Source organism: Carlito syrichta, unplaced genomic scaffold (assembly GCF_000164805.1).
Source record: "Carlito syrichta isolate Samal-C Ts95f unplaced genomic scaffold, Tarsius_syrichta-2.0.1 Scaffold302582, whole genome shotgun sequence".
Lineage (NCBI taxonomy): Eukaryota > Metazoa > Chordata > Mammalia > Primates > Tarsiidae > Carlito > Carlito syrichta.
Window position 1 is genome coordinate 449394 of NW_007246678.1, and position 24758 is coordinate 474151.

Consider the following 24758-nt stretch of genomic DNA (forward strand, 5'->3'; position numbering starts at 1 on the left):
TAATTTCATCTTGTTGCTCTGCAGTAGACTGCAGTGTATACTTTTCAAACAGCTTTTTTTATAAAATGAATTTGGTAGAATGGGGAAGTTGATTTAGCTTTTCATTTGTGTAGGCTGTGCAATATATATTTCCATATAATTAAGTAGATGTTTTGAAAGCTGTTATCTTTCCTTTTATTTTCAGAAGGTGAAGTCTTTACCTGGGGTCATAATGCTTATAGCCAGCTGGGCAATGGGACAACTAACCATGGTTTAGTGCCCTGTCATATCTCTACTAATTTGTCAAACAAACAAGTCACTGAAGTCGCCTGTGGGTCTTACCACTCTTTGGTGCTAACATCTGACGGAGAGGTGAGGATAGTCAGTGTAAAGCTCATTGATTTTTTTTTTTCATGAAGATTATATAGATTTCCATAGTAGTTTTGGAAATATGATCATCTGATTAAAATAACCACTTTCCTCAAATTCAGCCTTATTTTCGATAACAATTCACAGTCATGTTGTCTATATTATGAAATTTACCTGTATGTAGTAACTAATTCTATAACTGAAAATTTTAAAGGGCAGCATTGTTCCTTCTCCACTGCTATAATGAAGGAGTTACTTGCAATAAGAAAAATCCCCAAATTCTGGAAAATATGAATAAGACAAAGTAGATATTTTTGTATTATATGATATTTGATAGCAATCATTATAGTTTGTGTAAACAAACCAATAACTTAATTTTCTAAAATAATAAATTGTATAAGAATGAATTTTGTAAAATTGTCCTTGCATGTGCTGTGAGAATTTCTGGATGTGAAACTCTTTGAGAGGAGAGACAAGGTGACACATGTACATGTTAGTGTCTATCTGAGATGCTTAATAAATTAATATGCTTCATTTACTGATCTTTTCTCTCAAATAGGTATTTGCCTGGGGTTATAATAACTCTGGGCAGGTAGGATCTGGGTCAACAGTTAACCAGGCGATCCCTCGAAGAGTTACTGGCTGCTTACAGAATAAAGTTGTCATGAACATAGCCTGTGGGCAGATGTGTTCCATGGCGGTAGTGGACACTGGGGAAGTAAGAAAGTTATTTCCTGTCTTGTTTAAAAAATCTGTGTACCATATCAGTGTCATGCCAGCATGGCATGTCTCTCATAACAGATAACTTAATGGCCATGGTGTCTCTTCCTGAGCGTTGAGGTTCTCGTTTTCTTTCAGGTCTATGTCTGGGGTTACAATGGAAATGGGCAGCTTGGACTTGGCAGTAGTGGCAACCAGCCAACTCCCTGTAGAGTGGCAGCTTTGCAAGGCATCCATGTTCAGAAGGTATGTCTACTGTCAGTTTGTATGCACGTATTTTTAAGTCTTCATTGGCAAAGATACCAGTGCATTAAAAACATTTTTTTGGCAGGATGAAAAGTTTAGCTGCTTAGATGTCCTCATTGAAGTAAAAGTTAAATCTCTTTTGCCCTGAATTAGGTTGTAGCTGTTTAGAAAATTTCTGTTACTGGAGCACTCTCCAACACAACTTTTGAAATGTAAATCGTTAGAACCTTTCCCACAGAAGCTTTGGCAGTGTTTATTAAGAGTCTTACAAATCTTCATACACTTTGACCTATAATTCTACTCCTAGGGAACTAGCCTAAGGAACCAAAGAGAAACAGAATTGGCTGAGAAGATACAGGGAAAACAAAACAAAAACCTTTAATAAAAAACAAGTGTAGCATAATTTACTAATCAAATAATAAATTAGTGATTGGATAAATTATGCCAAGTTTTTATTATGGAAATGATATTTACAAAAAGTTTTTAATGATATAGGAAAGTGCTATGTGTCATGATAAATAAAAAGAAACAAGAAGAAAACTGCTTATAAGACACGGTCATTTAAAAAAAAGCTAAAGGTCTTATCTCTATGTCTATATGTAAATGGAGAAACCTTCTGATCCTGACCTGAAGAGTACTTTCATATTTATACTTTTCCATATTTTTCACATTGCACATGTTTTACTTTTATAATCAGAAAAAAGAAAATGATTATTTAAAAGTAAAATTGTTTACTTCTTACATTCCCCTCATGGTTTCTGTGAGCATCAAAGCTGGACTGAACTGGGGCTGAGCCTGCTAAGGGACTCATGGCAACCGTACTGCAGTTCTGACCACACAAATTCTAGAAGGATATTGCTTAACTTAATGCTTGCCTCTGGGGATAGGCTGCCTCTTCCATTTTTAATTTTTGATTCTTAACCTACTTTGTGAAAGTAGTGAGATATTTCCTTCTATTTGCAGGCCTCAGTGGATGATTTTCTTTCCCTTCTAGGTTGCCTGTGGCTATGCACACACATTGGTACTAACAGATGAAGGCCAAGTATATGCATGGGGTGCCAATTCCTATGGGCAGTTGGGCACTGGCAATAAAAGCAACCAGTCCTATCCTACCCCTGTCATTGTGGAAAAGGACAGGTAATGTGTGCATTTTCAAAATACCCCCAATGGTCTTTGGTGATAAAACAGGGCTTAGACATACTGAAAATGATAGGGAATGAACTGCGTTAGAGTATGTTTTAGCAAGAGTATTCATTCCTTTTTAGAAGTTTGCTTTTGAATTGTTGGGGATGTTGATTGTGTTGAATGTTTTCACTTACCCTTATTTCATCTGTACCTCCAACAGCTACTCAGTGCACACTACAATGACTAAACTTCCAGTAGCTACTCTTCATTATTCTTCCTCACAAATCATCCTTTCCCCCGTCCTCATTTTCCTGTTTTACATTCTTAAGGAGAAGTTGATAACGCTGGAGTTTGATCTTCCCTGGTTTAGGAAAATGAAGGTAGCTTGGATGCGGTTATAAATTCAGTCACTCAGCTACATAGAAAATTTGCCAGTTTAAGAGGATCGGCTTACTTCATTACTTTAATTCCTAAGTCATCGCTATAAGAAAGAGCAAAATGGTTAGAAAATTAAGACTTAGTTTTGTGCACTTGTTTGCAAGGTAGTGTTATGTAATTAGCACATCCAGAACTAGTTTCCAAATTATCCTAATATTTTTGAAAACCTTTTGAATTTTTCAAGCATGGTCAGATCACTGCCCTTTCACTGTTCTTTTCTTTACACAGGGAGCAAAACCAGTTCATTATCTTTTCTTTTAAACCAGTTTGGTAATCATTGTTGAAACTAATGCTGCTGTTTTTATTGTACATATTTTATTGCATTTGATTTTGAAATACATATACAGACAAGTAGATTAGCTTGTAAGACCCTTGACCACTTAAGAATTGGGGAGAAAGGATTATTAGGGAGGCAGGAAGTGGTACAGATAAATGCCTGCAGCTGTGCATTTGCATCTCTCATAAAGGTAGCTCAGAGCTTCTCTGAGAAGAGAAGGCACTGTCTCGAGTCTTTGGATACTTACAGAAATGCCTCAGGCTAGCAAATCCAGTTGGTAGGGACACTTAGTATTCAGACTTCATGACAAAGTGTTAAAAGATCAAATGAAGGTAGCATGGAAATGAAAACAACAGATCTGTATGGCCCATTATTTTTTATGTTGCTTCCACACTTAGCAAAAACTTTAACTCCAGCCGCCAGTCATTGCTCACAGGTGACTTGCTAGTCCCTGATCCAGAACTGCCCGGGTCCTCTGACTCTAGTTTAACCAAGCCAGGTGGACTGTGGGGCATCGAGGTGGGAGAAAGGAAAAGCAGCAGAGATGCAATGAACGGAAGTTACGTGAGTGCCAAGTTACTTAGCTGGACCTTGCAAGTTACCAACTGCTTTTCCATCCTAACCATAGTTATTTTTGAATTATAAATATAAAGAAAGAGGAAACAGCTGTGCACTAACTTTTGTCCACATAAACATGATTTTGGCTGTAAAAGTCATGGATGAATGTTTTCAGCAGGTATGCCTGATTTTCTTAGTCTTCCATATGTGAATTGCAGGTGATAATTTCTGAGCTTGCACAATTTTAGTCAGGCACTTGATCACAGGCCTGCTGCAAGGGAGGGATTCATAGGTCTGTGCTAGGACTTGTCCTGCATGTCTCTACTCTCTCCACCCTTTCCAGTGACTGAAGCTTCGAGGATATGTCATAACTTACCTGTCAGGAACTCTGGAGCCTCACTTCTGACTCTTGGGGCCCATTTCCAGAAAGCTTGACTAATTAGGAATAGGATTGAATTAAGGGGTAGGATGGGTCTTCAGTTCTTGGTTACCTGTTCATTGAAGTGGAAAGAAAAAATCTGTCTACGTTATATTCTTTTTTCTTTTTTGAGTTGGAGTCTCACTCTGTCACCCAGACTGGAGTGCAGTGGCTGCTCCCGGCCACCACAGCCTCGACCTGCTGGGCTCCGGCGATCCTTCCGCCTCAGCCTTCCCAGTAGCCGGAATTACAGGCACGCGCTACCACGCCCAGCTGATTTTTTGATTTATTGTAGAGATGAGGTCTCGCTGCCCAGGCGGGTCTCGATCCCGCGGGTCTCGATCCCGCGGGCTCAGGCAATCCACTCACCTCAGCCTCCCAAAGGCGTGGGATTACAGGCTGAGCCACTGAGCCTGGCTTACGTTAAGTTCTTTGCAGGAACAACAACCCAAGGGAAACCTTTTAAGATCTTTCCCAGAGGTCTATTTACGATGTAGCATACTAATATTTGTCAGCAGTGTATGTTTATATAAAAGTACTTTTAACAATTAAAATGATTTTCTTCTCTCTAACCCGGTGATTCCCAATCTTTCCAAAGTTTCAATACTTTGGTATTTGATTGATTAGCCTTTGTTCTTAAAGTTCCCAAAAAGCATATTTTAAGTTAAATTGGCGTAAAACTCACCTTGTCTTCACTTTTTGAGAACGCTGTGATTTCTTGAGGAAATCAGTAATACTTGGGGCTGTTACAAAACCAGGATTGGAAATCACTGCTCTGGATCTTTTGATCATTGCTGCTTCTTCTCCGTTATTCTTTTGTTTCCTCACAAATTACCATTTGACCCTCTTCGTGGTTTTCTGTTTTATATTCTTTTTCACTCTCTGCGTTTTCATTTCTAGTGCTTCATAGCCATTAAACTCTGCGGTTGTTGTGGATCATTCCCTTAAGGTGACACAAAACCTGTTTATCAAGAGCATACAGTAATGTTTTTCCCATTAAGACTGGTTACAAAATAAAGTGTGAAATATGCCAGACACCCTGACAGTAAAGGTAGGCTCAGTTTATAGTCATCGCATGTAAGACTGGGAAATCTGAGTGTCAGCATTTGCTTCTTGGTATGAATCTGATTTAAAAACTGACGACCTCAGGCAAAGGCAAGGTTCCTTGGCAGTTGCTTGGGTCCCAAGCCTAGACCTGAAGGTTCCTGCTAAACTTTCTCCACTCTCATTCCTGTAGCAGCTGCTGTGGTCTGCCAAGCATGCACCCTACCCCTGACTTCCTGTGTAGAGCCAGGTATCCCAGGTAACCGTCATGAGGTCATACCTGGGGGTGACCAGTGTCAGTGTCACCTTTCCTACCCCACTCCTTGGCCCTGTCTGTCCCAGCCCTTTTCCAGGAAGCAGTGTCCCTAAGCTGTCCCCTTTTCATGGAGAGTGATGACAAACTTTCAGAAGGGAACGTAGGAACTAAATTATTTTGATTTTCCTATGTTGGATAGTTTCCGATGTTGGTTAGTAAAGGACACTATTGTATTTCAGTGGGTGACATTTTCTTATCGCATTATCCTAAAGTGTACAGAAATTATTCAAAAAATTTAAAAGTCCTGGCCTAGTAGGGCACTTTGGAAGTGCTGAAATCTGAAGCAAGAGCAGTTCATTCGTGTTTACCTAAATGCTATTGGTTGGGATGTTCTAACCTCCCCTCCCCCCAGAGAATACCAGATAGCCTTAAAACTGAGGTGGTTCAAACACAAAAGGCCTTGTTTTTTTTTTTATTAACTGCTTAGCCGTCTGTATGTTAAGCCCCCACGCCTGTCATCTGACCAGCGTTGCTGCCACTTCTTCCCTCAGCCCTACCAGGCTGGTGTTTCCTTAGACTCCTATTCTGATGCCATCTTTGACTCCTCTCCTTCCTCTGCATCAATATCCAGACCACCCCGATTTCTCCTGGTGACCTCGTTTGGATGGGAGAGCACAACCCCTGTCAGCCTCCCCAGCTGAACTTCCAGGCTGTTCTTTCTCCCTTGAGGTCTGTTTCGCACACTGTCTAGATCACTCCTGAGAATACCCTGTTCATCACATCACGGACTTGTTTACAGAGCTGATTCCTACTGGCCTATCAGGTCAGAATAAATCTGAACTCTTAGGCTTTGGATTTAAGCCAGCATCACTGTTCCTAGCAAACCTCACTACTTTCTGCTCCCCAAAGTTGCCTCCATTCCAGTGTGCAGCCTTGTCATGTCCATTCTCTGTCTGTGTGTTTGCTCATGCACACCTCTCCACCTGGGAGGGTCTTACTTCATTTCTTTGACAAACTCAAAGCCTATATGGCCCAGTAAACTCCCTTTTACTTTAAATATTCCCTGCAAAGCCCACAGGCATTTTCCCTTACCCACCGGAGCACTTGTAGTCAGGACCATACTCTGATGTTTTTTGGGAGTTGTTTTCAGTGTCACAGATCTGTGACTTCTCTCTCCAGCAAAGTCATGAGGGCCTCAGCGCAAGCCCAGCTGTTACACATGTTTAATCACAGAAAGAAGCCTTCTTCAGCTCAGCTCTGCTGGGTGCCTTACTTCACTTATTCTAAACCACAAACCCGTGAGATGATTATTCTGCTCTCCCCACCTTTTTGTTGTTTAAAAAGATGATAAAGCTGATTCTAAGAATTTAACATAATGTGGCTTCTACGAACTGCTCTATGATCCAGAGCCCATGTCCTGCCTACTGCACCAGGCCACCTAGACAGATCGTGTTGCTGTCTTCATGTTCGGGTATAATATCTGAGACTTACCAGTAAAATAGATGGTAACAGTAGGTGTACTTTTCTTTGAATAAATGTATTTATCCTATTTCATTCTCCCATTTTCTTTATTTCTTGAGAAATTCTCACTGTGTTGTTCAGGCCGATCTTGAACTCCTGGACTCAGGCTATCCTCCCACCAGCTTCCCAAAGTACTGGGATTACAGGCATGAGCCACTGCACCAAGCCAGGAAGAATGTGCTTATTGAAAAGCCAAACAGTATTGACCATTTTCCCCACCTGGCAAGGTTCTTTTTGTCCAGCACTAAGTTAGAGATTGGGGCCAGTTGGCTGACCTAACCGTGCAATTGTCAGGAAAGGACTCTTCTAGGGAAGGCCTTACTAATCTGAACTGATTAGTAGAAGCATGTAGTCTCGACCTAAGGGAGGCTTTGCCACTTAGAATGTGTGGTAGTAGTAATATGATGAAACCACTATTGTTATACTACCATTTGTACACATTGTGTTGGGTGCTGAACACCTTATTTAATGCTCACACCAGCCCTGCAGTGTGATGACAGTGAGGCTCCAGGAGGTCAAAGGGCATTCCCACAGTCACACAGCCTAGTGGTAGAGTGGGATTCAAACCTAGGTCTTTTGGACTCTAAAGCCTGGGCTGTCCACAGAGGCACATCATAGCCTCTATTCCTGTAGTACTTGTGGGAGGTTCTCAAGAACTGAGAGTGCTTCTCTGATAAATCAATTACTTGAGCCGCATGTGAAAATAATATGTGTCAGCCTTCTGAGGGGGACTGGCACAACACTCCAGGTTGTATGATGACCACCCTCCCTCCTTGATTGGGAAAAATCTAATTAAAGAAGGCAGTGGAGGAATATCCTCACCCTTCAACTGCTAGCCCTTGGTCAGTGGGGTCTTACACAGCCCTCATTTGCTCTGTGTTGAGTCTTCCTCAATTAGTAAAATGACCTACAAATTAATTTAGCAAGACAATGTGTTGTGGGCTTGGAGAGAATTAAGCCTATGACTCAGCCTGCCAGGAACTTGTCATCTAGTTGAACAGGTGATACACGTATACACGTAGAAAGATAACAGGGCCAGGCTGGGGTGGTGTGGACAGGAAGTGCTGCAAGAGGTCAGGTGAACAGGAGGCTTCTTAACCTTGGAGCTGCTTGGACTGGTCCTTACAAGATGGGCAAGGTTTGTAAGGCAGAGAGAAAGAATGAACGTTCTTGAGCAAGGACTTTAACTATGAATAGACATTGGGGATAGTGAGTCATCTGTTTGTTGGGACACAGGGTGTGTGGGCAAAAGTGACTTGAGAGATAGCTGGATGGAGACCTTATGTCTTGTGTCCAGGTTTTATCTTATGGGAAGCCACTGCAGGTGTGAAATTTCTGAGGCAAACATTGTTTCAGGAGGATTCTACCTGTCAGCATTGGGTGAGTTAGAGCAGGGGAGAGAAAGTCCAAGGCAAGGGAGGCCTGGAAGGCTGCTGTAGGGTCCAGATCCGGGTGTGCCTGACCCACAGTGGCGGCTTAGGAGAGACATTACAGAGAAAGAATCTATGTTGTTTGCTAATTGGATATTCTGAAGAAAATGGTAAGTGAAGAGGGAGAAGTCAAAGGTAACTCTGAAGTTCTGAGCTGTGACTGTGAACACCGGTACTGTTGCCTGCTTTGGCAAAATCAAGAAAGGACCACCCTTGGGGTAAAAGAAAGCGTTTACTGTCTTCCTTTGATCTGTATGGTGGCTTATTCTTATAGAAAACAGTTATTTCCAGATCAACAAAACAGAACTTTCCATTAGGAAGTATTCAGAGAACTACCTACTGTCAATCATGAATTTACCACAGTAGAGTCTGTCATAAGGGCATCCTAGAAAACAGCTCTCTTGGATCTCAGGCGCTGCAGTTCCATGTAGCAAATGACCTTCTAGGATTTAGTAAATACTGAATTTACGCTTTTCAGTGTGGGTTGGGATGTCCCATAGTATCCTAAATTAGGTGACATTTGGATTAAAATATTTATTGCCCCTAGGCCCAGATGGTCCAGATTTTTATTATTTTCTTCAGTGAAGTAATGTTTTAAGAAAAAAATATTAAATCACCTTTTTGGGGCAGGGTTGAGGGTGACTCTATGCTCTTGGATTGTACTTGAATTTCAAAATAGGATGGTGCATATCTTTATAGGCCTACAGGCTAGAAATGGTAACAGACATCTTTAGGAGGTATCAGTGCCATGAAGTATGGCTTAAATGTAAATAGTGGTTTGGAGCCTGAAAACTTAGGAGATGGGGTGTGTGAGTCTTGTGCTAGATTTTTTTCTCCTACTGGGCCTGTCCCCTTCTGTAAGTCATGAGGTCATGATGCCCCAAATCAGTTAAATGTATGGGAAGGAGAACGCTGCTCGTTTCTGCTCCTATTTCCTGTGTTTATGTGGTGTGTGTTTGTGAATTTAGGGTTATAGAGATCGCAGCCTGTCACTCTGCCCACACATCTGCCGCCAAGACCCAGGGTGGGCACGTGTACATGTGGGGCCAGTGCCGGGGCCAGTCGGTGATCCTCCCTCACCTCACTCACTTCTCCTGCACGGACGACGTGTTCGCCTGCTTTGCCACCCCTGCTGTCTCGTGGCGCCTCCTCTCTGTGGGTGAGCTGGTCACTGTCCATTTGAGGGATGACAAAACTAGGACGAGATCTCAGTGCTTTTATTTTGGTTGTGAGGACTTTGTTAAGTGCACTATCAATTTATTTCCCTCTAGTGGGCTTCTGGGAAGGGGCAATAATTTGATTGGTTATTTTTCTTAAAAGTATCAGAAACCAACAACAATACTAAATTGAAAGTAATTTTGACGGTTTTGGGAGTTTTTTTGTTTTTGAGATAGGGTCTACCCTGTTGCCCAGGCTGGAGTGCAGTGGCATGACCATAGCTTACTGTAACCTTTAACTTCGGGACTCAAGCCATCTTCCCACTTCAGTCTCCTGAGTAGCTAGAGCAACAGGTATGCACCACCACATCTGGCTAACTTTTTTTGTGGGGGAGGGGGTAGAGATGGGGTCTTGCTATGTTGCCCAGGTTGGACTTGAACTCCTGGCCTCAAGTGATCCTTCTACCTTGACCTTCTAAGTACTAAGATTCCAGGGATGAGCCACTGCACCAAGGCCATTATTTGACTGCTTTTTAATTTTACTGAGTATATTTTACTAGTATATTTACTCAAGCACTCTAAAATTTTATTCAAAATTAGTGAGACAGTTTGGGATTTTTGGTTGTTTTGCCAGATCTATAAACAGATGTGTATGAGGTTCTTATCCTGAATGATGCAAATCTGTTTTTAGGGAGAAAAAGCAGTGTTCAGTTGGTCAGTTATTTCAGGGAATTGGTATTTTCATGAGTGTCAGTAGAGCAGTGCTCAATTCCTGGCCTGCAGTCCCTTTATGTCTGTGGCTAACTCTGAAGCACGTGTGTTACTCTCCTAGAACCCGATGACCACCTCACTGTGGCTGAGTCACTGAAGAGGGAATTTGATAATCCAGACACTGCCGACCTGAAATTTCTGGTTGATGGAAAGTACATTTATGCACATAAAGTCCTTCTCAAGATTAGGTAAGTAATCATTTATTTTGAGAATTGAGATAAATCTGTTCATTCAACAATGATATTCTAAGTGTCTAAGGAACCATGTTTGGCACTTCATTAGTAATGAAAAAACATAAGGCTGTTTTGCCCTTACAAGCATACAGTGCATCCAGGGAAAACAACATGTGAGAAACAGAAAGTCACACAGGTTGTGTGCACCAAGGACTAGGTTGTGGTTCAGGGAATTGGTACTACAGGCTTTGAAAAGTGGTCTGTCCACCTTGGCGGCAGGGAGCAGCCAGCTAACACTTGGCAAGTGTGTTCTGTGCCATAAACATCGTGCTGAGTACTTGGTGTTAACTTCCCTGGCTGAGAACTGAGCTCAGCTCATAATAATCACTCTCCTTAATCGCATTTGGGATACTGAGCTTTTAGATGCTTTAAAAAAGAGGCGATCCAACCTTTTTCAGACAAGCAGGATCAGTGGTGGAGCTAACACAAAGATTTTAAAAATCAAACGTGTGGATATTTATTTTATGAGCCGTGAGCCGCATTCATGTCAGGTGTGTGGTTTGATGAGTGCTGATACATGTATATGCCTGTGAAACCACCGCCCCACATTGAGATGCAGAGCATTCCCATCAGCCCTCAAAGACCTCACATGCCCTGACCCTGGCCAACCACTGATCTTTCTGCCAGTGTAGAGTACCATTTTCTAGAAGTTTATATAAATGAGATGACACAGGATTTATTTATTTATTTTTGCCTGGCTTCTTTCTCTTTGCGTGACGATTTTGAAATCATGTTGTTGTGTAATAGACATTCCAATCCTACTTCAGTGAGTCACAAGCTCAATGTGGCATTTTCTTCTCAAGTCCTCCTGTGGTAAGGTCAATCTGTGTGACATTTGCTCACTCTCACTGTAGCACATAAACCTTCATCAAGGAAGCGGGGGTGGATTAGTTTGCTGTAAAAAGTACTACAAACTGGGTGGCTTAAACAACAGAAGGTTATTCTCTCACAGTTCTGGAGGCCAGATGTCCAAGATCAAGATATCAGCAGAATAGGTTTCCTCTGAATCTGTCAAGGGGATCTGTTCCTTGCCTTTCTACTAGCTTCTGGTGGTTTGCTGACAATCTTGGCATGTGGCGACCACCTCCTCTCATTATATGGTGTTCTCCGTGCATGTGTGTGTATGTGTGTGCGTGTCCAAATTTCCCCTTGTTATAAGGACACCAGTCACATTGGATTAGGGCTCATCCTAATGACCTCATCTTAATTTGGTCACCTTTGCAGAGACCGTGTCTCCCAAGAAGTTCACATTTTCAGACACTGGAGGTTATGACTTCAATATTTGAATTTTTTAGAGGGCATGATTCACTCCATAATGGAATAAACAAGAATAGCTCGATTTTATAAAAATAAACTGATTTCTCTAAATGTTGATCAGTAGATGTGGTATGAGAGAGAAGCCAAGGAGCCTGACACTGTCCTCACCAGCATGGCATAGGGGCAGCTGTCCAGGCCACCCACAGCCGTAGGTTTGCTTGTACAGCTTTGTTGAATTTGGTGATTGATTGAAAACTTCAGGCCAGCAAAGAAAGTGAGGAGACAAGCCTAGGCTGGTATGTACCTTTGAAGGAAGGATGCGCCCCTCAGGAGGCCATCTGCTCTTGCCCGGAAGCAAGGACCTGACATGCTTCTTTCTTCCTTCAGATGCGAGCATTTTCGTTCTTCACTGGAAGACCATGAGGATGATATTGTAGAAATGAGTGAATTTTCATATCCTGTGTACCGGGCCTTCCTGGAATACCTGTACACAGACAGCATCAGCCTTTCTCCTGAGGAGGCAGTAGGTAATTGCCAGAGACTTTCCTGAGGCATTGGCAAAATGTGGAGTCACTGACGAGTCCTTGGTGTTAACTCTCCTGCCTGGGAACTGAGCTCAGCTCATAAGAATCCCTCTCACATGTTACAACCTAAAAGAAAGTCCCTGTGAGGGTAATTACAGAGGCAGTTCTTTTGCGTGTGTGTGCTGGACTTAAACTCTTTCCCTTTGCTACTGTTTCCTAAGAGGTTGAGTGGAGAGAGATGAAGTATCCAGCCATCCCCACTGTGGAGTGTTAGAGGCCGCAGCACGGAGAACAGGCTAGAGACTGAGGAGCACATGGCAGATCCCCAGGGCCTCTGAAAGTAGAGGGTCCTGGGAGCTCCACTTATTTCAGACCGTGGACCTGAGTTGATCAAGGCTGTGCCTGGCTGCATAGGAAGCTGGGGAAAGTAGGCGTTTTGAGATGGCCATGCTTGATTGAAAATTCTGTGTTTGTAAGAATGGATTTGTGTGGGGGGGGGGAAGAGGCAGCTTGCAGCTTCAGCCACAAGAGTGATGTGCCTTGTTTTTATTTTTATTTTATTTTATTTTATTTTTTGAGTTGGAGTCTCATTCTGTCACCCAGACAGGAATGCAGTGGCCACTCCCGGCCACCGCAGCCTTGCCTGCTGGGCTCCAGCGATCCTTCCGCCTCAGCCTTCCGAGTAGCCGGAATTACAGGCATGCGCTACCACGCCCGGCTGATCTTTTGATTTATTGTAGAGATGAGGTCTCGCTGCCCAGGCGGGTCTCGAACCCGTGGGCTCAGGCAATCCACTCACCTCAGCCTCCCAAAGGCACGGGATTACAGGTTGAGCCACCGAGCCCGGCTGATGTGCCTTGTTTTTAAAAGGTCAGTTATTATAATGGTTCAGGTGTGAGATGATGGTATCCTGGGTTGGGGTGCTGTTGCAGTGGAGGTGTTGAAAAGAGAGCAGATGCTGGGTGTATTTTAAAGACGGAGCTGGTGGGACTTGCTGATGAATGGGACGTGAGGTGTGCAGAGAGAGAGAAGGATGACTGCACTGAGGCATTTGGCCTGAGCAGCTGAGTTAATGGAAATACCATTCACTAAGGTGAGGAGAATGGAGAGCAACACGTTTTGTGCCTGGCTTTGAAAAGTCAAAGGAGTTTGAGCTGCCTGTTAGATGTTCAAGCAGCAGTTTTTTTAATAGACCTGCCCCTAACATTTGCAGGGCTCTGGGCAGGAGTCCAAATGGAGGCCTGTGCACCATATGTCTAAATATTTAAAGTTATGTGTCAAGGTAACAAACTTCAGATAGATATACTGAATACTCTCACCTTGAAAAATATAGTTGCATTAAAAACTGAAAGGCCAGGTTTGTGTTTTAGTTGGAGTTTAGAGTTGGAGCACACCTTGAAGTTCTGAACCAGTGGCACAGGAAGGATAGACCCCTGGCCTTCAGGCTGTGGCTACATCCTGCATCCTAAGGGGGGTGCGGGCTCCCCAGCCTGCATGGCCACACTCCATCCACCCGCAACCTAGGCCATCCTTAGGGGTCAGGTGTGGTGTGTGGGGGGGGGGGGGGGAGATACCCACACAGGTGACGTCAGGGCCAGTTAGGTAGGGAATCCCAGGCTCCCAGGAATCCCACATGCAGTCTAGAAGTGGATGCAAGGCTCCTTGACTCCCCTGTGCTGATGGTGTGCCTGGGGGAGGTGCTGAGCTAGACCCAGGGCAGGGGCTTCTCTCAGGGCAATGCTGCTTATGTACAAGTCTGAAGCACAGCAGCATTTGGGGCTGTCGATGCGATTTTGGGTGAATTGGAACTGACCTAAAACAATGAAGCCATTCACAGCTCTCTAGATTTCACTGTGCTCCAACAGGCCATAACTCTTTTTTCCACAGCTTTGATAATATTTGTTATAATGAAAGCATGTTTTTAACCAGATTCTACTACATGTACACAATTTATTAGCAGGCAGACACAAAAGCAATATGGTAAAGATTGATGAAATTGCAGCTCCCTGTCCTTTAGGCTCTCTATTAAGTATCTTGTATGACAGGTTAGCTTGAGATGGGTGTGACGTATTCTAGTAGCTGGATTCAGCTATCCTGGGACTTTGTGTAGCCCAAGTGCAGGAACAGCTGCCAAGGGTGTAGGACTAATGAGCTCACGCTGTGGGGTCCCCAGTCATGCAGGGACAGAGGACTGACTCAGTATTTCTAGCCAAGCCATGTATCTTTGACACCATTCCTTTGCCAATGACACTAATTCTGACATTCCTTTTTTTTTTTTTTTTGAATTGGAATCTCACTCTGTTGCCCAGGCTAGAGTGCAATGGCACACTCACGGCCACCCCAGCATCGACCTGCTGGGCTCTGGCGATTCTTCCACCTCAGCCTTCCAAGTAACCAGAACTACAGGCACACACTACCAAGCCTGATTAATTTTTGATTTATTGTAGAGACAAGGTCTTGCCAAGTTGCCGGGGCTGGTCTTGAACTCATGGGCTCAGGCAATCCACTCGCCTAGGCCTCCCAGAGTGCTGGGATTACAGACTGAGCCAGAGAGCCAGAGCCTGGCCTAATTCTGACATTCTTTATGCTAATTCTAAGTCATCTAATGAAGATAGCAATATCTAAAAGCAGTTAGGAGCTTTCAAATGCTTGTGGTCCATCCTGATTAGAGGACTTTATATGGTCCCACAGGGTAGGTTAAAATTAACTCACTATGTCTGTCACTCAGTCTGCATTGAGTACTGGAAAATAGATGGCAAGTAACCTAACAGGAAGCATCTGAATACATGGATGGTATTTAAAACAGGGGGCTTGAAGCTCACTTAGGAAAAGATGTGAAATACGTGTCTGAGGATCAAACCTTGGGGCACACAACATTTGGAAGTCTAGAAGCATGTCCAGCCAAGAGAACTGAGAAGAATGAGGCAAGCAAGCAAGAAAGTGTTGTGAGGAGGAGGACAGCCACCACAGCAGCTTCTGTGTAAATGTTGAGTCAGGGGAACCCAGAGAACAGACCCTGGATTTAGCATTGTGGAAGCCATTTGGAGACAACCACAGGTGTGACTTCAGGGAGGGGTATAGGGTTCAGCTTGGAAAGACTTGAGGTTGGAATGGGAAGTAAGAAGATGAAGACAGCCGATACAAAAGGCTCTCCTAGGAGTTTTGCTATAGAGAGGGCAGAGAAATGGGAGAGGGTAGTAGGAAGCAGACACTCATCCATAAAAGGTTTGTCTCTTCTGCGTGATGGGCTAGTGCCTGTGTGTGTGTTTGTGTGTCTGTGAGAGAGAGAGAGAGAAAGAGAGAGAGAGAGGGCATGTGTGTGCTGATAAGAAGATATTTAGAATGCAGGGGAGGAGTGAGCACACTCCTTTTTCTTTTTTCCTAGGAAAAAATATTAAAGCCATCTTGACTGTGCTCCTGTTTCAACGGCTTGTTATTTGTGTAGTGTATTTGCTCGGTTTGGCTACAGCCTTAGGTAGAACCACACACTGAAAGTATGCGTAAGTGTAAGTGTATTTACACAGTGCTTCACTGAGGATTATATTCAAAACAATGTCAAAATCATCTCTGAATGGCTGAGTGAGTTTAAATCAGGATGTTTGAAATCACTCTCCCTAAAAAACACCTCTTTTCATCAGGATTGCTAGACTTGGCAACATTTTATAGAGAAAATCGCTTGAAGAAGCTCTGCCAGCAAACTATCAAGCAGGGAATCTGCGAGGAGAACGCAATCGCTCTGCTCTCCGCTGCTGTGAAATACGACGCCCAGGTAAGAACAGCATTCTTCTGGCCGGCCTTCTGGTGTCTGCCTCATACCTTAATCAAAATAAACTCTAGGTAGGCTAAAGATTTAATGTGGAAAAAAAGTAAAGTAACAAAAGTACTGACTGAATGAAAAATAAGTATTTATATAATGTTGGGGTAGACATCGAAGACCAAAACCATGAGGAAAGGACTGATAGGCCTGATTTCAAAACATAAACTTTTATACAACAAAGAATACCAGAGAGAAAATTAGAAAGTAGTGATACATTGGGAAAAATACTGGCGACATAGAATGAAGCAAGTTTACCCTAGTAAAAAACAAAAAGAATACATGAGCAATTTGGTTGGAAAAAATGAACCAAAGAACAAATGACTTTATGAACAGATGAAAAACATAAATGAAAACAAGGTATAATTTTTCACCTGTCAACTGGGAACATATTTGCAGAAGTAATATATAGGCTTAGAATAATGGCGTTCTCCTAAACTGCTCCTGAGGGTACAAATTGGTGCATTAATTTTGGAGGGACAACTTGGTATAATATGTATAAAAAGCCTTAAAGATGTAATTCTTTAAGGAATTCACACATAGGATTTATCTTAAGGAAGTAATCATGGATTTGGACAAAGATTGCACTTCAGAAGTATTTACTGCAGCAGTGAATAATTTTGAAAAATTAGGAAAAGGTCAGTGTAAATAGTAGAGGATTGTTTAAGAACGTTAATACTGGCTGGGCTTGGTGGCTCACACCTATAATCCCAGCATTTTGGGAGGCTGAGGTGAGAGGATTGCCTGAGCCCACGGGTTTGAGACCAGCTGGGCAACTTGACGAGACCTAGTTTCTACAATAAATCAAAAAATTAGCCGGGCTTGGTGACATGTGTCTATAGTTCCAGCTATTTGGAAGGCTGAGGTGGAAGGATCACCAGAGCCCAGCGGGTTGAGGCTGCGGTGGCTGCGAGCATGCCACTGTACTCCAGCTTGGGGGACAGAGTGAGATTCCAACTCACAATAAATAAATAAATAAATAAGAATGTTAATACCATGAAATTATGCACCTATTCAAGATAGGGTTCTTTTTTTTAATGTATCAGTAGCTGAATAAAAAATATTGAAATTCGATATTTATATAGAAAAAACACTGAAGAATATGGCCATTGGTTATCACTGACTGATAGGATGGTGGGTGATTTTAATTTAATTTAATTTATTTATTTTGAGTCAGAGTGTCACTCTTGCCTAGGCTGGAGTGCAGTGGCACTCTCACAGCCACTGCAGCCTCAACCTGCTGGGCTCAGGTGATCCTTACGCTTCAACCTTCCAAGCAGCTGGAACTACAGGCATATACCATCACACCTGGCTAATTTTTCTTGATTTATTGGCCTCTCAAATTGTTCAGCCTCCCAAAGTGCTGGGATTATAGGCATGAGCCACCGCGCCTAGCCGTGGATGATTTTTATTTCCTTCTCTTTGTGTGTTTTTTCCTGAACTTTTTGCAGTGACCATGTATTGTTATGATAATAAAGGACAGAAAATCTTAGAATTAAATCTTTAGGAAACAGGCCATAACTTCTTGGAGTTGATTTCCTTTTAGTATAAGGATATCCTCTCCTTTGGTCAGAAAGCAGGCATATTTTAGTGGAAAAAGATTATAACTTTTTTCTGCCTGTGTGAATAGTAATGTGCTTATTAAAGAGAATTTGGAAAATGCAAAAAGTATGAGGAAGGCAATGACTCATCAATGAGAGAACATTAGCACTTTCATAGCATCTTAGACCACATTATGTATTTATCTCTAGTTATTTAAGTCTAGATTTTTTTTTTCACTTAAAAAAAAAGATCTTGCCCACCTTGAAACTTTGACATGTGAAAGCACAGTGAATGTTGCGTTATATCAAGACAACATGCAGACTGCTTCCTGGCCAAAGTCTGTGCTTTACTTAGGGTCTGTCCTTTTAGAGTCACTGTGGTAATACTGAATTCTGAAGGGCCATCTCACTGTGGCACATAGTGTTTGATCTGAACTGGGCTTAATTCCTAAGACTTTTTCTTTTTTCTTCTTTTTTTTCTTTTTGAGTTGAAGTCTCACTCTGTTGCCCAGACTGGAGTGCAGTGGCCGCTCCTGGCCACCGCAGCCTCGACCTGCTGGGCTCCGGCGATCCTTCCGCCTCAGCCTTCCGAGTAGCCGGAATTACAGGCATGCGCTACCACGCCCGGATGATTTTTTGATTGTAGAGATGAGGTCTCGCTGCCCAGGCGGGTCTTGAACCCGCGGGCTCAGGCAATCCACTCACCTCAGCCTCCCAAAGGTGCGGGATTACAGGCTGAGCCATTGAGCCTGGCCCTAAGACTTTTTCTATTCCCGGTTTCTGTGAACTATTTGTCTGGTACCTTGCAGCTCTCAGTTTCCTAGAAAATAAGCTCCTTGACGGATGGCAGAGACTTGTTTTGCTCACAACCATCTCCCCAGTGCCTAGGATAGTGTCTAGGACACACAGTAGGTTCTCATTCAGTATTTAATGAATGTTCAACTTTGCCTATAAAAACACACTGTTTTGCTACAGCCTGTCCAGCTAATTGCTGTACTCTGAGTCAGTATAACAGATGACAAGTAAAATAGACTCTCTATGTACTTAGTAGAAAATAAAAGCTTTTATAAATAGAGAATAGCATATTTGATTCGGCTGACTCAAATGAGCAAGCAAGAAAATGGGCTCTTTCAGCAAATTATTATCCCTCATGCTAGACTGTCATTTAGTTCTTAATTAATATGAGCCAGGGATTATTATAAGCACAATTCCAGTCTTATTTACTTCTCAAATCAACCTTATAAGATTTAGGCATTATTATTAGTCCCACTATACAAAGGAGGAAACTGAAGCTTGGGGGATTAAGTAATCTCAGTAAACTTGTAAATTGCAAAGCTGGAATGCAGTTTTGCATCCAAGATTGGATGGATTTCAAAACCACACGTTTAACTACAATTCTTTGTTGTCTCCTATATTTTAAAATCAGCAGTGTTTACTTATTAATTTAACAGATATTCACTGAGTACCTGTGTTATGCCGGGCACTGTTGTAGGCACTAGGGGAACTGAAGGTGATCAAAATGGACCAAAGTCTCTGCCCCCAGGAACTTTCTGGTGAGGAGAGACAGACAGTAGATAAATGAACACAATATATAGGATGTCAAATGGTGATAAGCAGTACGGAAGAAAGTAAGCCAGTAGGAAAGCTAGGGAGTCCCAGGCTGAGGTTAAAGTTGAAGTTTTAAATCGAGTTAAGTAGAAGGAAGGCGTCCCCAACAGGGTGGCTTGAGCAAAGGCTTGAAGAAGGTGCAGGTGGTGCAGAAGAGCAAGATCTGGAGCACAACCTGAAGGCAGGTGGCAGGTGAGGACAGGGAGACTGTCTGGTGGAGGCAGCATGGTGGAGGCAGGTTTTGGGAATCGAAATTGGAGGATTCGGAGAGGAGCAGACGTGATCCAACTGGCATTTGAAAGTTGTCATTCCAGCGACTGTGCTGGGAAGAACGTGTGGGGAAAGGAGGGTGTTAGTTAATCCAGTAAGTGATGGCAGTGGATCAGTCCCAGTTAAAGGTGGTGGGGATCGTGAAAAGTCATTGGACTTCGAATATATTTTGAAAGTAGAACCAGCAGGATTTGCTGATTCATCAGATGTGAGGAAAAGAAGACTTAGCATGGCTTCAAGATTTTGGACTTCAGCAAGGGAAAGGATGGAATTGGCATTTATTGAATGGAGAAGGTGGGAAGAGCAACATTTTTCAGAACGATCAGGAATTTGGCTTTGAATATGTCAGTATATGATGTCCATTAAGTGTCCAGATGAAAATGTCTAATAAGCAAATCAGATAAACAAGTCTGGAGATCAGAGAGAAAGGTACCGTACATAAACCCGTGAGACTATGACGTGAGACAGACAGGTTTGAAGATTCAGTCCCAGGCTATGTTCAGAGGTCAAGGAGATAAGGAAGACACCAGCAAAGGAGGCTGGAAAGGAGTGAGCAGGGAGGGAAGAGAAGAGCCAGGAGCCTGTGTTCTGGAATCTGGCCAAGAGGCAGAAGGATCGCCAGAGCCCTACAGGTTGAGGTTGCGGTGGCCAGAAGTGTGCCACTGCCCTCCAGTCTGGGCGACGGAGTGAGACTCCAACCCAAAAAAAAAACAAAAACGTGTATCTGGAAGAAGTCTTCAACCACGGCAGATGCTGCTGAGGGGTCTGGGGGAGAACTGGGGGCTGACCATGGACTTGGTGATGAGGATGGCGGGGGTGACCTTGGGGAGCGGTTTCGAGCGGTAAAGCCTGATTAGAGTGGAAGTAGCAGAGCTGAAGTGGGGGAATTGGGACTTTTCCCATGAATTTTGTGATGAAGGCTATAAAGAGAAAGAGATTAGAGGCATTTGAGGCAAAACATACTTTTAAAACTTTTTCAAGATGAAAGAACTTGAAGCCTGTTTGTCTAATGATGCAAATAAATGATCCAGTAAAGGGGAACAAGCTGGTCTTGCAGGGACAGTTGCTAGAGTGGGGCCCCTGAGTAGGTGGAGCAGTGGGATCCAGTGGGAAAGCGCGGGGACCTATCTTGTATGGGCTAATGGCCCATATCTGGAGAAGACCAAGCGGGCAGACTTCTACGCAGCAGGTAAGGAGAGGTGGCCAGAGCCTGTGGAGGTTCTCTTCGAGTGATTCTGTTTTCTCTGTGAAATAGGAAGTCATATTAGTTTAGGATGAGGATGGGAGAGGAGGCGTGAGTTGAGGGGGAGAAAGTGTGACAGTCCTGTAGGAGATTGAACGAACTAGGGAAACGTGGTTGGATTTCCTGGCAGAATGAAGGGCCCCGTTTTAAGCATGAAGCCTTAGAGAGTAGCATTTAAAGTGGACTACAATTCTTTAACCAAAAAAATAATGGGGGCCTTCTTTTATATGGACAAAATTCTCTTAAAACTAGTGCCATCCTATGCCAATTTATTGAATTCTTAGACTCATGGGAACTCTTTCCAAGTCTTGTCCTTATTTAATAATTGCAGGAAATTTTCCCATTCTAGAAAAGTAAAGAGGGTGGACCTATGTGATGACTTGTTAGAGCCCTTTCATTGTCCCATTAATTAGCAGCTTTACTGACCTGGTCCAGATCTGTAAGACTTCAAACTGCCTCACCACGTGTGTGGTGTAGGCAAGGATTTCTCCATTCCTCTCTGTGGAATTCAGCCACGAGGATGCACCTCTGTCTTCCTTTACTACTTGTGCTGTAGGCAAAACCTGTTGTTTCTAAAAATGTAAGCAAGAGCACATAATGTTAGAGAGCACATTGTCGTGTCTAGTAACATGCTATGCTATCGAGTGGGTATGTGAAGTTTCCCTGTGTCATCACTGAGGGCTGACCTGGGACTGAGATGTGTCTACTGCTAGCGACCCAGCGGCCTGCACAGTTATGTTCAGGAATGAAGCAAACATGTTTTCCTATTGTAGTTTGTTTCAAAAAAGGAAAAATACCATAGGTTTGCATATACCTTGGCATGGCTATCAGCACTGCTAATTTTTCAGTCTATTTTTCATCAGCATGTGCTATAATTTATATGTGTCCAAAGAAGAAAAGACTGTAGTGCACTTTGGATATACAATTGCTTGAAAATTATTTGGGACTTTATTTTTTTTAATAAATTATCATCAGCAACATAGAGAGGAAACTTTATAATCAACTCCCACTTGGCAGCATCTTGGCCTGAGTCAGGTAGGAGTGTATAGCGCCCGGGTCTGAGGTGTCAGCAGGCTGGCCTCACTCTTCCCTGGGGCCAGAAAACATCTGGCCATCTTCATTCTGATTCTCAAGTTTACAGTTCTAATCAAGAGAATTACTACAGGATTATTCTTTGGCCCTAAGTGCATTATAATAAGCCAGAAAACACTCATCTGTCAAGTTTCTCTTACCACAGAGCCTTGGAAGTCATGATTCATTTAGAGCATTTTCCCAGTGAAGATAACTGAAGGTGTGTGTAGTATGATGAAGCTTGTTCCTCCCATCCTGTCTTTTTACAAAGAAAAGCAGCAGTGGCCTGTTAAACTCATAAGAGCAGCAGTGTCCAGCACTACTGTTTTATGGCCTACTCTTTCTTTGTACAAATTCTTCACAGATAGAAATAGTTAAAGCACCCCGTATAAATGCAAAAGAGGACCTTTAACAAATATCAATGATGGAATGGACAGTTGCAAGTACATAGTTGTTCAGAGACAGAGGCACCAAAGACTTCGTACATTTAGGTGCCCATCTCTGGGAAGAAATAGACTTTTTACATTGGTTGGTGTGGTGGGATTTTCATTTTATTCTGTTATTTAAATGTTCACATGCATGGATTTGTATTATATAGTTGCTTCTTAAGACTAGTCAAGTGTTGCAGTGGGAAGTGGGGAGTAGAACGAGGAGCTCCATCTGTAGCTGACCGTGAACAGGCAACCGAGATGACTCCCTGCCTTTGGACCAACCTAGATAGAGAGTTTTTATAACTATTCTTTAGGCGTTGCTGAACCGACGTTTCCTCTGCTTGGCTGTCAAATCCTTTTTACTTGTTTTGGAAGTTTTCCCGCTCTGTTGCATTGCACTGGGAAATATGAATTTGTTAAAACCTTTTTTTGTTGTTGTTCCTAGGATTTAGAAGAATTCTGCTTCAGGTTTTGCATAAACCATCTGACTGTAGTAACACAGACTTCAGGCTTTGCCGAAATGGACCATGATCTCCTGAAGAACTTTATCAGCAAAGCAAGCAGAGTTGGAGCCTTTAAAAATTGACCCCACCTGCAGGAAAGAAGTTTTTGAGGCTTTCCATTCCCCCAGCAAAAGCCAGGGGTGAAAAACTTCTCTTTAACTAATAGTACGTATGATGAGTTCCATTTGACTGAATAATTCTGTCTGTCAAAAGGAGGTGGTGAGTCATCTTCATCTGCCTAAATCCAAAGTTTTTATAGAAAGCACTGAATGCTCTGACCACATATAACTAAACTCAAGGAAAAAAAAATCTCATATTTGCCATTTCCGCATTTGAGTCGCTTAGGTTGGGCCCCTTTGGTACCCTCGTCTCAGAATATGCTATTCTGGCCCAAGTGATCCGTTACAAGCTAGCCGATGCCAGACTGATGGCTTGACAAGCAATGCTGTCCTTCCCATCTCTTCGCCATTCAACACAGTGCCTTGCATACAGTAGGCACTCAAGTTCTTATAAATCTTAAGGATGCCCTGAGAACAGCTTTATGTGAGGAATACTGGATGGAGGAATAACTTGCACAAAATACATTCAGACAGCCTGTAAATACTGAGGTTCATATTCTTCTGGTACATTGTTCTGAGGAACAGTGGCTAACTTAGAACATTAATTAGAATTCACAAGGCCTGAGTAATTAAATTGTCGAAGTCCTAAGGGCTAATTTTAATTTTTTATTTACTCTGAGTCATTAATTTCTCACGTGGGATTACTGAATATGAAGTATTATCTTTGAGTATAATTTCTGGGCTTATCTGCCTTACATAATTGCATAACATCCTTTGCTTTTCTTTATGTTAAGAGAGATTTGCCTCTGTAAGTAAAAATGATTGTGTTTTTCTTGTAGTTGACTTTCATGTCACTATAAAACAGGTGTCTTAACCTGGCACTGGTATAATTATTAAGTACTAGCTGAAAAGGAACTAATGCTTACATTTCATGGGCAGCATTAATAAGAATGAGATAAATTTATACTTAGATAAAAACAAGCTACCCAGTTGCAAAAGAGAAACTAGAATGGGATGTAGTATCAGATTCTTCTAATATGTATCTCACTATGTTACATTATGTAAAGAAAACTTTTGGAATTAGAGATCTTGTTCTGATGCTGAACTATTTGATAATAAAGTACTTATTTGCAGATAACAAATGTGTTTGGGGTTTTCTTTCCCTAAAAATAAGAAACATTATAAAGTTCAATCTCATGTCTCTTAGTTGTACATAAATCCATGTGGCATGTTATATTCTTGTTTTTTAAAGCAGTTACTCAGATGAGGTCTCATACTAAAGCCTACCTTAAAACATAAATGACTTACAAACAGCCTAATTATTATATGTATCATTGCCTTTGCTTTTTATTGGGGAGGCCACTTTTTAAAATACTTTATTTAAAGCAGTTTTAGGTGCACAACAAAGTTGAGTGGAAAGTACAGAGATTTTCATATGCATACCCCCTCTCCACCTCCCCACCCCGCCCCAGTCTCCACACAAGTACAACTTCCCCCTGGTCCCCCTTCCTCCTCTGTCAGCATCCGCCATCAGAGACGTTACGGTTACATTTGTGGCAGTTAGTGAACCAGCACTGACACATTATCACCACACTCCATAATTTACATTAGGGTTCACTCTTGCTGTTGCATATTCTCTGGGTTTGGACAAATGTCTGATGACAGGTGTCCATCATTGTTATTATACAGAGTCGTTTCCCTGCCCTAAAAATCCTCTGTGCTCGTCCCGTTCATTCCTCCCTCCTTGCTAGCCCCTGGCAACCACTCACTGATCTTTTTACCATCTCTGTAGTTTTGCCTTTTCCAGAACATCATATAGTCGGAATCATATGTATGCAACCTTCTGGGGTTGACTTCTTTAACTTAATGATAGGAATTTAAGTTTCCTCCCTGTT

General features: G+C 42.5%; 1 protein-coding gene across 6 annotated transcripts in view; it reads left to right on the forward strand.

The window, feature by feature from the left end:
- Nucleotides 1–24005, forward strand: part of RCBTB2 (RCC1 and BTB domain containing protein 2) — a 55606-nt gene extending 31601 nt beyond the window's left edge. For 4 of the 6 annotated variants that reach the window (XM_008056950.2, XM_021711774.1, XM_021711773.1 and 1 more), the window contains 9 exons: nucleotides 185–351; nucleotides 908–1066; nucleotides 1207–1314; nucleotides 2309–2451; nucleotides 9350–9540; nucleotides 10371–10497; nucleotides 12187–12326; nucleotides 15962–16092; nucleotides 22747–24003. In XM_008056950.2, coding sequence (XP_008055141.1) covers nucleotides 185–351; nucleotides 908–1066; nucleotides 1207–1314; nucleotides 2309–2451; nucleotides 9350–9540; nucleotides 10371–10497; nucleotides 12187–12326; nucleotides 15962–16092; nucleotides 22747–22887 — 1307 coding nt within the window. In that variant the 3' untranslated portion in view covers nucleotides 22888–24003. Of the gene's footprint in view, nucleotides 1–184; nucleotides 352–907; nucleotides 1067–1206; nucleotides 1315–2308; nucleotides 2452–9349; nucleotides 9541–10370; nucleotides 10498–12186; nucleotides 12327–15961; nucleotides 16093–22746 lie in introns of all 6 variants that reach the window. The other 2 variants (XM_021711776.1, XM_021711777.1) reach the window with 2 other exon arrangements.
- Nucleotides 24006–24758: the final 753 nt, after the last annotated feature.